We start from the raw sequence: 17,039 nt of genomic DNA, 5'->3' as shown, positions 1-17,039 counted from the left end.
ATCCCGTACATCCCACACAAAATTTTCGATAAGTTCACTTTAAGACCTGCTATTGAATCACTTTGATTTTTGTTGACGCAACTTACATTCGCTGTCTCAATTACGATGGTAAAAGTTGTTTCAGGGGCAAGTCCATACTTCTTGAGAAAACAGCCCGAAGGGTGTAAAAACCCCCTATAGCACCCCCAAGGTCTATGTCGATCCATTCTTTTAAGTACATTTTCCGCAAAATTTTTGAACCTTAATCCTAATCAACATTTTTGTCGGTTCATACGACCAACATTTTGAAACCCCCTAAATACTCGTACATAAGTTTTTTGTGAAAAAAGTGTTTCAATTTGCACAGGCTGAGGGTATATCTCTGTCGGCAAAGCCGACTGATACTTTTTTACTTGTTTTCTTTGAAAATATGCCAATTTCGATCAGAAAAAACATTGCAGAATTTTGAAGAGTTGATTTGAAAACCCAAAAAAACATCAGCCTAAACTTTGCCAATGCCAATAAACTCTGCTCGAAGTATTTTTTTTTTAATTTTATTTGTTTTTGTTAATGACATTTTTATACGACAATTATTTGCAATTACTTCAAATTTTAAAAACGCATTCACTTTTAATGGAATCGACCGACCATGGCTGTGGCTGGGACTCAACAAATTCAAGTCCATGACAATAAAATACATACATACATACGTATGCACTATATAAATATTCATGCATACATTTGCGTATTTAAATCAAATCCAATCTGTGTTCAAAAAAAAAAAAAAGAAATAAATATTTAATTTATGCTTAAAAAATTTGTTTAAGGCCGCAAAATTACAAATATTTGTTGAGGTATTAAAATGTGTGCATGTATCTACATACATACATATGTATGTGATATACATACATACGTTTTATGGTGTCTTCTGTATTCTTTGCCAAATAAAATGCTTTAATTTTTTATAGGAAATGTTCGTTTTTTTGCTTTTGTTACCTTTCTTCGAATTCAATTGCTTTGTCGGTCGGTCGGTTGGTCGCTGGTGTTATTCACAATTATTTATTATTCAATTTATTTATCATATAAATACGACAAACAACAAGCAGCAGCAACAACAACATGTTTGTGTACATAATAATGAACGGTTGGCAAGGTCACTGCGTTGGCTACATGCAGTCTGGGAAACGGAAAGAAAAGTGAGCAGTTACTCATGCCTCCAAAGAGCGGAACGACAGTAGCATTTTGATAACGGCAAAGGTGTCTATATACACACATATGAATGTACATACGTATATTGGTCATGCCTCTGACGTCATAAATGTTTCATAGTCAAACAATTTATATAACAACAACAACAAACAAATCTTCAGTTCAATTTAGTAAGAAATGGGTATATGTATCTATAAGTTTTGTTGACAAAAGTAAATATTTGAGATAAGATTGGTCACTGACATCTTGAGAGTGTAGATGTTTTGCAATATTTTTCTTATACACATAGGTGAATAGTCATATCTTTGGAAATACAACGTTTTCAAATGCATAGCAAAAACCTATTTCTAAGAAAAATTGTGAGAGCATACCAATTTATTTATCATTTAAATACTCCCCTAGGTAGTTGTACAAACATTGTCATTTATAGAAATAATGTGTGATTAATGGGCCGAAAAACGACAGGAGATCAAGAGTTCGAACGGTACCAATATATTCTCTCATTGTCAGTGACACAGAATGAGAGTCATGGATCGATCATGGTGGAAAATTCAACGTTGAGGCTATATTAAGTTAGTAGGCGTTTATGTACCTTTTTCTTAACATCCACCATAGGGTATATTGTGTTTGCACTTCTGTTGTAACTAATCGAAATAAGTCGATCTGGCCATATCCGACCGTTTGTTGTAATCATTCTAACATTCAAACAAAGTGAGATATGACGCTAAATTGTGTGTCTATTGTTCACATGCGGGTCCATTTCGAAAATCTGTTTTTGTGTAGTACCGTCCGATTTTATGTAGTTTGCACATTTTGACAAGGACAAAGAATTCTGAAATTTTTAAAAATAGATCTAGTCTATTTTTCCAGGAAAACACAACAACAAAATACCTCCAATTCTGGCTTATGTTTATTTTCGAACAGAACTATTGACGATTTTCATCTAAAGGTAAAGTTTTGGCCTACATTGTTCTACCTGAAACATTTGTAATTTGGCATTACAGGCTTCCCGTTTCCGGAAAACAAACTTCTAAAATTTATAACTAATTTAACTGTACCTCCACAATGCAAAAAAATTAAATATATCAGATTTAATTTGATTTTTTCAGCAGAGGTTCCAAGTCTGATAAAAATAATGTAGCACAAAAAAAAAAATATCAAAATAAGGCCCTAATTCAGGTATAGTCCCCATATAATTATACCCTCAGATTTATGCTAACGAAGGTACATATATACACTTTCATACGGACAAAATTTTCCTCATAGAAACAATGGTTTTAGGCCACAAGTATGTTTGGACGAAATCCATTTCAGACAATTAGGAGTCGATTTAGCAATGTCCGCCCGTCTGTCTGTCCGGCTGGTGCGCACGATAACTCTCGAACGGATAAACCGATTTGGTCCAAAATTTGGCCTTCGTAATATTTTGTCCAAACTTAGTTTGGCACCTGCCCCACAAAAATTCGAAATATTTGTGCGCCCGATAAATCTGGAAGGGAGTAACCGATTTGGTCCATACTTTGTGCATCGCGAAATTTCTACCAGACATAGATCAGGTTCCAATTTGGACTCAATCAGTCCACTACTGCGGGTACCTCCCACACATAATTTTGAATAAGTTCACTTGAAGACGTACTCTCGAATCACTTTGATTTTTGTTGGAGCAACTTTCATTCGTTGACTCAATTACAACGGTACAAGTTTTTCGGGGGCAAGTCCATACTTCCTGAGAAAACAGCCTGAAAGGCACCATATGTAGTGGCTGGAGAGCACGATAACTCTCGAACCGATCATTCGATTTGGTCCAAAATTTGGCCTTCGTCATATTTTGTTCATCTTAGTTTCAGTTCGAAGATGGGCAATACCGGTCAAAAATTTCCGGTGCTTCCCCCCAATATTTAAAAACTGCCACTAAAATCACCAATTCGGTCCAAAGTTTGGATGTCCTAATATTTTGTCCAAATTCAGTATAACTTCTAAAATGTCCTATATCGGTCCTCTGCTTAGGGTACCTCCCCCGCAAAAGTTCAACATTTGTGTCTATATGCAGTTTAGGCTCTGTTCCTTTGGAAATGTATAAACGTTCGTTATGGTCCTGTTTAAAGCCATATTATGTTTACCCCGGACATGTCCATGCTTTCTGGCACACTAGTCCAAAAGTTCCACGATGGTCCACTGAAATAATTAGTGGGACCAATATCTATCGAAAAAAAATGACTCCAAAAAAATATCCACTTTCATAATGGACCAATCCTAATCCACATTTTTTTCGGCAAGCTCAAATGTACAAAGCAGGCTACATAATTCTGAAAAGACCCTAAATATATTCGATCTGTCCACAGATGACTGAGGGTATATCTCTGTCGGCAAAGCCGACTGATACTTTTTTACTTGTTGTACAACTTTGAAGTAGTTTTAAATTTAAAGACATATTTTTTATTCGATTTAACTTAATATGGCATTTGGAATACTACCCAGCAAAAAATCCTTACAACATAATGAGTTTTTATAGTAATTTTTGGTAGTCGTAACTACTTACAAAACGCCCTACTAACCCATTATTTTAACAAGGGCATGTCGCTCTGAATAACTAGATATTTTATAACCACTAGAATAACTGGTTATTCTATAGCCACTAGAAGTTGAAAAGTTTAAAAAAAAACATATGTTTGATTTTTAGAACATTTGAGGTGGAATTTGTCATCAATATCAACGCACTTCATACTTATACCATCAGCATTTATGGTAACGAGGGTATATACACTCAATTTATATGATATATGGAATAAAGTTATGTATGATATAAAATGATATAAAAGTTATGATATGGCGATAAAATTTGTGGGAAACAAAAGTTTATGTCATTGTGGTTATGCCGTGGAGTTTTTAAGAATTTTTGAGCCATATATGTGAGCTTTTTTGTCGAATCGACTTATAATTAAGGTTTTATCTAAGCTTAGGCAAAAGTTCATCAAGGGATATGAGGTTGTAAAAAAGTCATAACCCTAATATACACTTTCATACGGGCAAAATGTGTCCCATCGAAATAATGGGTTTAGACCCTAAGTACATATGTTTGGACGAAATCCGTTTCAGACAATATGGAGTAGATTTAGCCATGTCCGTGTGTCTGTCTTGCTGTAATCACAGATGAGTGTTACTTCTTGCAAAATACGAAAATGCAATTCCATAAGCTAAAATAGACAGCCACTGAATTGGCAGAGAACGCCTCATACCACCATTATATTTTGCATAAAAACAAATAAAAATTTTAAAGTTTAGTTTTCCTCTGTTTAACAAAATGTTAACAAACTCAATGAATCAAATGAAAGTCTGAAGAAGGCACGCCTTGTTTAAGTCTTTTTGCTGAAATATTCAGAAATTCTTGTGCATCAAAATTGTAAATGTTGTCATAATTTTCTTGATGATTTGTAATAATATTCAAAGAATGTTTGAAACATTGCGACACATATCAAAGTTCCGCGAGTATGCAAATTGCACATTTAAAATTCTGCACATTGTTAAAAGAAACAAAAGCCACAGTTTAATTCTTGTGAAAAGTCATAACGCCGGATGGATGAAAAAGATAAGATAATGTGCATGATATGTATGTACATACATATATCGTGGAAAACAAATTTCTCAATTTGACTAGATATTTAGTAAACAAATTAAAATGAAAATAATCATTTTAAATTAATGGATTAAAACAATTTATATTAATCGTTTATTTTGACAAAACTCTTTTCTTCCACATAAGCGCGTTTATGACTTAAATATCGTTATATTGAATCAAAACAGGGATGTATATTTTATTAACTTTTATTTTAGGCGCATACCTAAATACGTCCGTATACCCAAACGTGTGTGGTGAAAAAGGTAGAACACGTGTATTCTTATGAATACTACCGAAATACGTCGAGCGTATTTTATTTCAAGTTGAAAAAAATTCAACTATGATGTGTTTGTTTTGTATTTTGAAAACAAAAACCAAACAAATCATGAACATCAATCAATCAGTTGAGAACGGCTGGACCGATTTGGATAGGTTTCTATGCAAAGAAATGTTCACCACGCCCACTTTTTTCAAATTTTATCTTTTCCACAAAAACTAAAGAACCGATTTTCCTGAAATTGTCAGAGAATGTACAGTGATGGTCCGGGTTAAAATGGTCTAAAAATTTTGTTGAATTTTGGAGTGGGCGGGGTACTTCCCCTATACCCTATTTCTTTAAAATGCTATATCTTTATAAATAAAAATCAAATGTCGTTCGTTGGTAATGACGTCTGGTGAGAACGGCTGGACCGATTTGGATAATAATTTTTTTTATTTAAATATTCGTCATAACCCAACTTAGGTTGCTATGCAAAGAAAATTTGACCACGCCGACTTTTACACCCACTTTTTTCAATTTCGAATTTTAATCTTTCCTACAAAAACTACTGAACCGATTTTCGTGAAATTGTCAGGTAATGTACAGGGATGGTCCCCGGTGTGAAATTTAATGTGCGAGACAATCGTGATGTGTCTCTGATCTTTTCTACTTTTTTAGGACCAACAGACTTGACCACGCCCACTTTTTAAAATATGTTACATCTACAAAACTACTGAACCGATTTTCCTGAAGTTTTCACGGAATGTACAGTGATGCCCCCCGGTGAAAAATGGATGCATATTTTCTTTAATTTCGAAGGGGGCGGGGTACTTCCTTTTGTCATATTTAAAAAAACGCCATATCTTTATGAATAAAAATCAAATGCCGTCATAACAGAACTTAGGGTTTTATGGAAAGAACTTTTTACCACGTCCACTTTTTTCAATTTAAATTTTTTCTGCAAAAACTACTGAACCGGTTTTCCTAAAATTGTCATTGAATGGTCCGCCGAAAAACAGGCTGCATATTTTATTGAATTCCAGAGGGAGTGGGGTACCTCCCCTAAGCGATATTTTTGAAAAAAAACCCAATATTTTCTAAAATTATGCATGTATATGTATATTTTATGAATTTTGGAAAAAGTACCCCGCCTTTCTTTTAAACGCTATATATAAGCCAAACTTACGATTATATCGGTTTCAGCATAAATTTTGGGAGACAATGGGGTTGTAAAATGTAAATATGTTACATTTTGAAAGCTGATGACCACGCCCACGCTTTTCAATAGATTCTTTTTCCAAAACTACTGAACCTAATTTCATGCAATTTTCAAGAATGGCCCATGGTCCAAAATGCTATATATTTTGTAGACGAATTTCGGGGGCCTATTGTTTTAAAATCGCTATATTTGCTAAACTTATGAGTTCATCGGCTTGCAAATTAATTTTCGAGACAACGGTGTTTGCGCCCCGATCAAGACAAACGATATATTTACAATTTTTTTTAAATGGTGAGGTTCCAGCAGCCATGAAAAACTAAAACATATACATAAGTCTCAATAAGCGGCAGAATTCGACTTTTTAGGATAAAGACAGGGGGCATGGACGATAATAAATCCTAGACAGCATCAATGGGCGAAAAAATCCGACAAAGTCCGTAAGAGAAAAGAAAGGTTACAGACGAAATCTGTTGATATATTTAAAATCCTCCTCGGTTTGACAATGGACCCAAGAAGTGAGGTAGAAAATGCCTATTTTTGAATTATCAAGCATAAAGTCCATAAAAAGTTGTCATTAAAAATCATTACGACGGGTTAGCAACGTGGACCGGGCTCTGCTAGTTAATTATAAAGCACTATTAATTAAAAGAAAAACAAGTAAAAAAGTATCAGTCGGCTTTGCCGACAGAGATATACCCTCAGCCTGTGTATATTGAAACAATTTTTTCCCAAAATACGTATGTATTTAGGGGGTTTTAAAAATTGTTGGTGGTTTGAACAGACAAAAATGTTGATTAGCATTAAAAATCAAAAGTTTTGCGGAGAAGATACTAAAAGGAATGGATCGACATTGACCGTTATGGATGTGGATCTCCAGCCACAACATATGGTGCCATAGGGGGTTTTTACACTCATCGGGCTGTTTGCTCAAGAAGTATGGACTTGCCCCTAAAAAACTTTTACCATCGTAAATGAGAAATCGAAAAAATTCAAAGTGATTCGATATCAGGTCTTAAAGTGAACTTATCCGAAAATTTTGTGTGGGAGGTACCGGATGGATTGGACAAATATAGTCCATATTTTAACCTGATCTATATCTGGTAGATATATTAGGATGTGTAAAGTATAGACCAATTCGGCCACTCCCTTCAAGAGTTACCGTACGAACAATTTTTCCGAACATTTTTGAACTTTTGTGGGGAAGGTACCTGAAGGAGTGGACCGATATAGCTTATCTTCAAACTTAAACTATGTTTGGACAAAATATTACTAAGGCCATATTTTGGACCGAATCGGCAGATCCGTTCGAAAGTTATCTTGCGCTCCAACCACCTCACACGGTGTCATAGAGGTTTTTTTTGCAACTTTCATGCTATTTTCTCAGGAAGTATGGACTTGCCCTTGATGAAACTTGTACCGTCGTATGAAGGGCAGTGAATACAAGTTGCTAAAACAAAAATCAAAGCGGTTCGAGAGATGGCCCTAAACTGAACTTTTCCGAAATTTTGTGTGGGAGGTACCCGAAGGAGTGGACCTATTGAGACCATATTGGAACCTCATATTACTCTGGTAGAAAGTTTACGCTATACAAAGTATGGACCAAATCGGTCACTCCCTTCAAGAGTTATCGTGCGCATAAACTTTCCGAACATTTTCGAACTTTTGTGGGGGAGGTATCGGAAGGAGTGGACCGATGTAGCTCATCTTCGAACTTAAACTAAGTTTGGGCAAAATATTACGAAAGCCAAAATTTGAACCGAATCGGTTCATCCGTTCGAGAGTTATCGTGCGCTCCAGCCAGCAGGACAGACAGACAGACGGACAGACAGACGGACGGACATGGCTAGATCGACTCCAAATTGTCTGAAACACATTTCGTCCAAACATACTTGGGGTCTAAAACCATTATTTCGATGAGGCACATTTTCATCGTATCAAAGTGTATATGAGGAAAAGTCAAAATTTTTTAGTTTCCATGAAGCCAAGGTTTGCACTATTATAATACGCGAACTATTGTAGTTTGCCAGTAACTATGACTATTGCTGGATTAAGTTATACGTTTTTGTACAAAGCTCAAAAATTTAGCAAAAAAAAAAATAATTTACGTGGTAGTTACGACCGCGTAAAGGAAAAACCATAGGTAAAAACACGTTGAATCTAAACAGGTTTTTTACATTGCTATTCGATTTCTGATTAAACCATTCAAATGACGGACATCTGTCCAAAGTAAAAGTTGGAGAATACAAAATGAAGATTACACTTCTAATGTATCACTTTCCAAAATTTCCACTGCATCCACCTTTTATGGATGCTGACATTTTGAAGCCGGATTTCAGGTGTTTTTTGTATTTTTTATGTAACTGGGACGCGCATTCGGATATTTCGAAAAACCAATTATAGGACTAAAGAACTCGCGATTTCGCATAATCTGATATGTATATTAAGTATGTAGCCCACACAGCAGCAGAGTAATCTACTGCCAAAGGCCAAAATTTAGTGCGATATTTTTTCTAAAAAACCTATTTTTTGGGTACAGTATTTACAATATCGTTTTGAGTGTGCTGGTACCCCGCGATATTTTAGTTTTTCGACGATCCGGATCATATGAATCACAGATCGTAAAAATCCATCTACTAGAACGGCGGAAATGGCTACTGCAAAAATTGAAAAATTTGCGAAAAATGTTTTTCAAAATATCGATGACTAATTCGCGTTTTATGTGGATCGTTTCCATTTCAATGAAGAAAGTGAATCATCACTCGCGTTTGTGCGAAAACACCGGTTTGAAAAATTTAGTGCCATGGGAGCTGTATCCGATTTATCCAAAAAATACTGTGTGATGCTACATCCACGGTTCTTGATGGATTTTATTGAAATATGTTTAGATCGATGTATTTTTTCACGGTTTATAGTGAAATCGGATGCGCATAAAAAGTGTATGCACTTTGTGCAAAATATAAGCGTTATACAGTTTGTTGCACACTAAACTGCAGACGATGCTACATCTTAGCGGCCAAAGTAAATCCTGGCAAATATGTAAAAATTAAAAGAGAAGAATTCGCTGTATTGGTAAACCGCATGCGCATCAAGTGATTTTGAGGATTTCGCGATTTACATGCATTTCAAAATGAACATTACCCGATACAATTTTATTTCAAGATTATACCCCACTTAAAGGAACCCAACATTTATTTGAAAGATATCCATATCTTCTGCTAGATGTTAGCGTGTTTTCGAGAAGTGATTAGAATAAAAAATGTGATTTATTGCGTGGAATTTAACTAAAATAGAAGAAAAACTCCGACCTATTTTTCTTACATTTTGTTCAACTAACTCACAAAATAAATTTTAATAAATATTTTCTCTTACAAAAATTGTATAAATTTCCTCAATATATTTTTTGTTTTTTGCTATAATATGCAAACCGCTAAACGGATTTGTATAGTTTTGGTTTCATTTGAATCTTCGCGATGTTTAGATTACGTACATATTTTTTATATATTTTTCAGATGCATAAACAGCTTGAATTTTATTAGAACAAGTTGTAAACTACCAATTGTTTTGAATGCTTTCCTAATTTCCGCGAAAATTTACAACTTTTTCACTAAAGTTATGGTACCTCAGTAACCATATAGTATGTAGGGAGCCCCTAATTAAGAGAGTTTCTCAATATAATGATTAGAGTCTTTTAAAGATTTTTTTCTTTTTATCAGAATTGAAACCGCCATAACTTTTGCGCGCAACAACCAAAATTAGTATCTCGAACAGATTTAAGAATGGGATTTTTTCCCAATGTATGTACCAAAAATCATTAATGTAGCTTAAAAAAAAATTTTTAATTTTTTTTTATGGAAAACTAAAAAATGTTGTCTTTTCTTCATATACCCTCCTTAGCCTAAAGGCTGAGGGTATAAAAATAATATAAACATATTTTTTAAATCGATGCTCGAGCTTGATCTGGCTTTGAACAAACATATTACGAGTTTCAAAGTTTAGATGAAAACGCTGCATGCTTTCCAGTATTATTGCGTGCATCAGTTTTACAAATAGACGGACGGACAGGGCTTAATCGACACCAAATTGTCTGAAAAGGATATCCAAACATACTCAAAATCTAAAGCCATTATTTTTGATCGAATCAAAGTATATATGGGGATTTCTGAGTGAAATCGGACAATTTTTCACGATGAGGTTTTTGATTGCCCTTATTTTTTGCTGTGGTGATGCTCCTTATCAACAAAGTATATTTTCAGAATTGTTTTGACTAACTGCTCCAGATATATCGCTCCTTAAAAATGAAAAATCCTGTAAAAATTATGTGCAAAGAAATACTCATAACTTCTTTAATATTGGTCCAAATAGAACAAATCTTTTTTTTGTATTTTTTGTTGTTTTATCAGCTATCTAATAAAAAATATAAAAACAATTTTGCACAGTGGGCTTGGATGGAATTTTCGCGATTTAAAATTTAAAATCAATTTTTAATCAGTGATTGTACTCTTCGATTATCTTGATTTTTTTTGTATTAAACTACGTTTAATTACAAAAATTTTAAGACCTATTTGGTAGTGGGATTCGAATGATTACTATTTGTTCCTAATTTTTTAAAATTTGTCAATACAATTTTTCTTTTATATCAATGTGAAACATTTGTTATTTTACCAGAAAACAAAAAAGTTCCATTTATAAACATTTGTTTTGATGTTTTATTTAGGAATTTATACTAATAACACTGTGAACCGAAATTTTGGGGGGTGGAAAATTCCTTTTAGGGATGAAAGCTCTTGGTGAGTATATACAGAACCCAGAAGGACAGATCCGCCGTGAGTCGAACTTTTGAGATATGGCGTGATGAATATTTTGCTGGATACCCTATAAGCCCTCAGATATTAGCGTTATATCTTTGTCCGCTGTTGTTTTAGCTTATTTTTGAGATCACATTTCTTCAGCCAAATCAAATGAGGACTATTTTCGTAGAGCATTTTGACCTTCTATCTCGCTTCCTTCAATGTCCTTTTCGTCCTTTATTTTAAGAGCCGCTATAAAAGTACCATAAGATGACGTTTTTTAGCTTCGATATGTTCTGCAAAAATGTCAGCCAGAAAATTTTAGGTACGGCTCTCATTGACAACAAATCGATTTTGTCGCGTTTTCATAGTCATTTTTTACATTTACCCCTGTTTGCTCAGAAAAAAAACGGTGTTTTGTGTTTTGTATGTTCTGTAACGAATATACAAAAAACAAAATATAGTCTTTTCCTGAACAAAAACAGGGTAAATACACAAAACGACCACCAAAACGCGACAAAATCGATTTGTTGTCAATGAGAGCCGTACCTAAAATTTTCTGGCCGACATTTTTGCAGAACATATCGAAGCTAAAAAACGTCATCTTATGGTACTTTTATAGCGGCTCTTAAAATAAAGGACGAAAAGGACATTGAAGGAAGCGAGATAGAAGGTCAAAATGCTCTACGAAAATAGTCCTCATTTGATTTGGCTGAAGAAATGTGATCTCAAAAATAAGCTAAAACAACAGCGGACAAAGATATAACGCTAATATCTGAGGGCTTATAGGGTATCCAGCAAAATATTCATCACGCCATATCTCAAAAGTTCGACTCACGGCGGATCTGTCCTTCTGGGTTCTGTATATACTCACCAAGAGCTTTCATCCTCAAAAGGAATTTTCCACCCCCCAGACTTCGAGCTCCATTTTGTTGCACAGTGTAATCGTAAAAACTTCTTCATTTTGCGATTTTAAGAATGGTGTAGCAATTAGTGTACCGGCATCAGTGCGTATTACTGAATGAAGTTTTTTTGTACCCACGATAGGCTTAGCCGTTGAATATCTCAAATTCAAATCCTCCTTCGTACTTAAATAGTCATCTTCTGATGCAAATATCACTTTAATATTTGGTAGATTATTCATCTCGGAAGCCCATTCATATAGTACCTAAGCTGCAGATTTTTGATCATCAATTTAGTTAGTTTATTGTCCGGCTGGTACAATAAAAGCTGAACCATTTTCAAACACGAAAAATGACTACGACTTTAAGATGTATAAGATAAATTCCCAAATAAAAGTACAAAAAAAAATGTTGAAAAATTTAATTTTTTACTTTTTTTGGTAAAATAACAAATGTTTCACACTGGTATAAAGGAAAAATTTTAATGAAAATTTTTAAAAAATTAAGAAAAAATAGTAATAATTTGAATCCCACTACCAAATAGGTCTTACAATTTTTGTAATTAATCGTACTTTAATACAAAAAAATAAAGAAAATCAAAATCAAATTTTAAATCGCGAAAATTCCATCCAAGCCCACTCGGCAAATTTTTTTATATTTTTTATTAGATATCTGATAAGACAAAAAAAAACCAAAAAAGTTTTTTTTTCTATTTGGACCATTATTAAAGAAGGTATTAGAATTTCTTTGCACATAGTTTTTCCAGAATTTGCCATTTTCAAGGCGCGATATCTCTGGAACCGTTAGTCAAAAAATTCTGAAAATATACTAAAATGTTTTGCTGATGAGCAGCATCACCACAGCAAAAAATAAGGGAAATCAAAAAACTCATGTTGAAAAAGTGTCCGGTTTCACTCAGAAACCCCCATATACTCTCGTTAACTTAAAGGCTGAGGGTACATTTAATACAAATTGTTCCAATTAGTTTTTAATCTTTTGTTCATTAAACAAAAACTTATATGGATAAAAACTGCAATCGAAAAGGATTTTACAGACTTTAAAATGCAAATGTCAACAACACTCTTCCGCCACTGTATATGTTTTAAATACATTTTATTTGCATATTATAAAATAATATATTATTTTAACTATAGTTTCTTCAAAACGAATCTTTTTCCCGAAAAATGGAATTTTTCAAATATTTTATACGCATTCCGCTCACATTACCTTGATTGCATTTCTGGATAGGTAGAAAAATACATTTTTTTGTTTATAGTTCCTTTGCGGTGATTCATTTATTCGCCAACACAGAATATCTTTTTGTATCTAGTTGGCTCAAAGGGTCTACGTTAGTCATAACCACAAACATTATTAATGAAAAAGAATATGACAAAGCATTGGTAAATTCAGATACATGAAGACTGATCAAGGAAATAACAAACAATCATGTAAAAAGTTGTGTGTTTCTCAGGCATCCGCTTTTTCTTACCGTAAAAGGATTTTTTACAAAACAAAGTATGAATATTGAAATATTTGTTTTGTTAAGTATAATTTAGTTTAACCGCAGTTATAAATTTGTAATATATTGTATTTTAGTTGTGATTACGAGAAATGAATTTATGAATGAGTATATGGATGCGTTGCTATAACTGATATTCTACGAAACGGCCAAGTCAACCCATCAAGGACTTTCATTTAACATTGAAATCATAGCAGCTTATAATCCAACAAATACAATAACGGGAATTTATTTGACTTACCGCTCTTGGTTCTAATCGTGGAGGAGTTTTTGAAGCCGTGGCCGAAGTATCTTTATTTTCCCAATCATCTCTGCTGTAGAATAAAAATAAATATAAATATATAAATAAAAAATAATAAAAATATAAAATTAAAATAAAAACATTAATTCATTATTAATCACAGTATTTATGTATCTATCTTAATAAATATTAAAACATTATATTATTGTTCAATTTATATACCCTCAGCATTTATACTAACGAGAGTACATATGTATATACACTTTCATAGAGCGAAATGTGCCTCATCGAAATAATGATTTCAGACCCCAAGTGTGTTTGGATGAAATCCGTTACAGACAATTTGGAGTCGATTTAGCCATGTCCGTCCGTCTGTCTGTCTGGCTGGCTGGAGCGGACGATAAATCCCGAATGGATTAACCGGTTTGGTCCAAAATTTGGCTTTCGTAATATTTTGTTCAAACATAGTTTAAGTTCGAAAATGGGTTATATCGGTCCTCTCTTTCCGGTATCTCCCCCACAAAACTTCGAAAATGTTCGGAAATATTGTGCACATGATAACACTTGAAGGGAGTAACCGATTTGGTCCATACTTTGGTTCCAATGTGGACTCAATCGGTCTACTCCTTCGGGTACCACCCACACGAAATTTCGGAAAAGTTCGGTTTAGGACCAGCTCTCAAATCTCTTTGATTTTTGTTGCAGCAACTTGTAGTCACCGCATATGAGCTATATTTGTTCACTCCTTCGGGTACCGCCCACACAAAATTTCGGATAAGTTCACTTTAAGGCCTGCTCCCGATTTTTGTTGAAGCAATTTTCGTTCGCTGCCTCAATTACGACGGTAATAGTTTTTTCAGGGGTAAGTCCATACTTCTTGAGAAAACAGTCCGAAAGGTGGCACCATATGTGGTGGCTGGAGAGAACGATAACTCTCGAACTGATCAACCGATTTGGTCTAAAATTTGTCATGTTTTGTCCAAAATTAGTTTCACTTCGAAGATGGACAATACAGGTCCAGCAAAAATTCGGATCCAGTAGTCATTACGTAACCCATTACAAAGTAATGTAAACAAGCTTCTTTTCCCATCACAAGTAATCTGAAAAGTGATGGGATACTTCTTAAAAAAATTACAAGGCAAACCTACTTACTTTGCTCCTCACTAAGTAATGAGGACGGTGGCACAGTGAGTGTGTGTCCGACTATAAATCCCAGGGTTGTGTGTTCAACGCTCACTGTCGGCACGCGAGTTTTTTATACCCTCAGCCTTTAGGCTAAAGAGGGTATTTACACTTTGATACGGCCAAAAATGTGCCTCATCGAAATAATGGTTGTAGACCCCAAGTATGTTTGTACGATATCCGTTTCAGACAATTTTGAGTCGATCTAGCAATGTCCGTCCGTCTGTCTGTCTGTCTGTCTGTCTGTTTGGCTGGCTGGTGCGCACGATAACTCTCGAACGGATCAATCGATTCGGTTCAAATTTTGGGTATCGAAATATTTTGTCCAGATTTGATTTAAGTTCGAAGATGGGCCATATCTGTCCACTCCTTCAGGTACCTCCCCCACAAAAGTTCAAAAATGTTCGGAAAAATTGTCCGCACGATAACTCTTGAAGGGAGTAACCGAATTAGTCCATACTTTGCACATCGTGACATTTCTACCAGACATAGATGAGGTTCCAATATGGACCCTATTGGTTCACTCTTTCGGGTACCTCCCACACAAAATTTTGCTTAAGTGCAGTTTAAGGCCTGCTCTCGAATCGCTTTGTTTTTTGTTGCAGCCACTTGTATTCACTACCCCCATTACGACGATATAATTTTTTTCAGGAGCAAGTCCATATATCCTCAGAAATCAGCACGAAAACTGCAAACAACCCATATAATACGATGTGTCGTAGTTGGAGTGCAGCATAACTCTCGAACGGATCAACATTTTTGGTTAAAATTTTGGGTCTTTCACTATTTTGTCCACACTTAGTTTAAATTCGAAGATAGACCATATCGGTCCACTCCTTCCGGTACCTCCCCCACAAAGGTTCAATTTTTCGCCAAGATTGTGGGCATGATAACTCTAGGAGGGAATAACCGAATTGAGCCAAACTTTGCTATTGGTAATATTACTTTCAGGCATAGATCGAGTTCTAATATGGACTATATCGGTCCACTCATTTGAGTACCTCCCACACAAAATTTGGAAAAAGTATAGTTTAACAACTCCTCCCTGATCTTATTAATTTGTGATGCAGCAGGTTGCACTTGCGGCCCCTGTTACGACGTTGTATTTTTTTTTCGTGGGAAAGTCGATACTTCCTGAGATAATGACCCAAAAAGGTCCAGAAAATCCTACCGGCACCACCTAAACTGGCTAATGTGTAAAATAACCCTTTAAGAGAGAAATCGATTTAGCTCAAACTTTGTAAATTGAAAAGTAAAATTGTAATATATTTAAATTCAGAAAATTAAGTACAACATATTTAATTATATAGTCTGTAAGGAAAATATCCATAGACTAATAAAGAAAAAAAAATATTTCCTACGGATTTGTATTAGGTCCGAATATTTACTACATCGGATCACTCCTATGGGTACACCCTACCCAAGGTTTGGAAAAAATGCACTCGTCTTGGATCATTCTGAATTTTGTTGCAACATGTAGTTTTTTGCGGCCCTTTCCATCCTGGAAAATTTTCCCAACAGCTAAAAAACCTACAGAAGTATTGTGTTAACTTTTTTTCTTCGGGTACGTGGCTGAGGGTATATCTCTGTCGGCTCAGCTGACTGATACTTTCTTACTTGTTTTATTTAAAAAATAACAGTTCGTGGTGCACATGTGCACTGCATATTTAAGTTCTTAAGCAACCCTTAATGTTCGTGTGCGTGGCATAGTATGTAGTGTCTTTGGCTAGAAATCAGAGGGTTCGTGTGTTCAACTCGCACAGCGACCGAAATAAAATAAGGTAAAAAAAAGTAAGAAGTGTAATGAAATTAAAAAAAATCTCTACATCAACTGTTCTAAAAATAGAATTTTTTTCAACTTACTTATCAACTTCTTGTGGCCACAGAATAACTAGATATTCTAGTGGTCTTAAAAAAACTACAAACTGAGTGCGACATGCCCTTGTAAAAATAATGGGGAAGAAAGGGGGTTTGCGAGTAGTTACGGCTGCCAAAAATCCCTTACAAAACCCATGATTTTGGGGGGACTTTTTTTGCTGGGGGTCTACAACTTTAAAAAAAAAATGCCACTAAAATGGTATGCACGATATCTCTTGGACGGGGAAACCAATTTGGTCATGAAAAAA

At 34.7% G+C, this 17,039-nt stretch overlaps 1 protein-coding gene across 25 annotated transcripts in view; it reads right to left on the bottom strand.

The window, feature by feature from the left end:
- The window catches only part of Fhos (Formin homology 2 domain containing), a 319,001-nt gene that overhangs the window by 216,732 nt on the left and 85,230 nt on the right, over nucleotides 1–17,039 (bottom strand). For 18 of the 25 annotated variants that reach the window (XR_012412379.1, XR_012412381.1, XR_012412383.1 and 15 more), the window contains one exon: nucleotides 13,732–13,804. Coding sequence is in view for 19 of the 25 variants with exons in the window: in XM_073981760.1 (XP_073837861.1) it covers nucleotides 13,732–13,804 (73 nt within the window). In the remaining 6 variants the exon portion in view is untranslated. The remainder of the gene's footprint in view (nucleotides 1–13,731; nucleotides 13,805–17,039) is intronic. The other 7 variants (XR_012412380.1, XR_012412382.1, XR_012412384.1 and 4 more) reach the window with 1 other exon arrangement.

Source organism: Musca autumnalis, unplaced genomic scaffold (genome assembly GCF_047663935.1).
Source record: "Musca autumnalis isolate F117 unplaced genomic scaffold, ASM4766393v1 scaffold_4, whole genome shotgun sequence".
Classification (NCBI taxonomy): domain Eukaryota; kingdom Metazoa; phylum Arthropoda; class Insecta; order Diptera; family Muscidae; genus Musca; species Musca autumnalis.
Note: the sequence above shows the minus strand (reverse complement) of the source record. Positions and strands in the feature narration are given on the sequence as shown.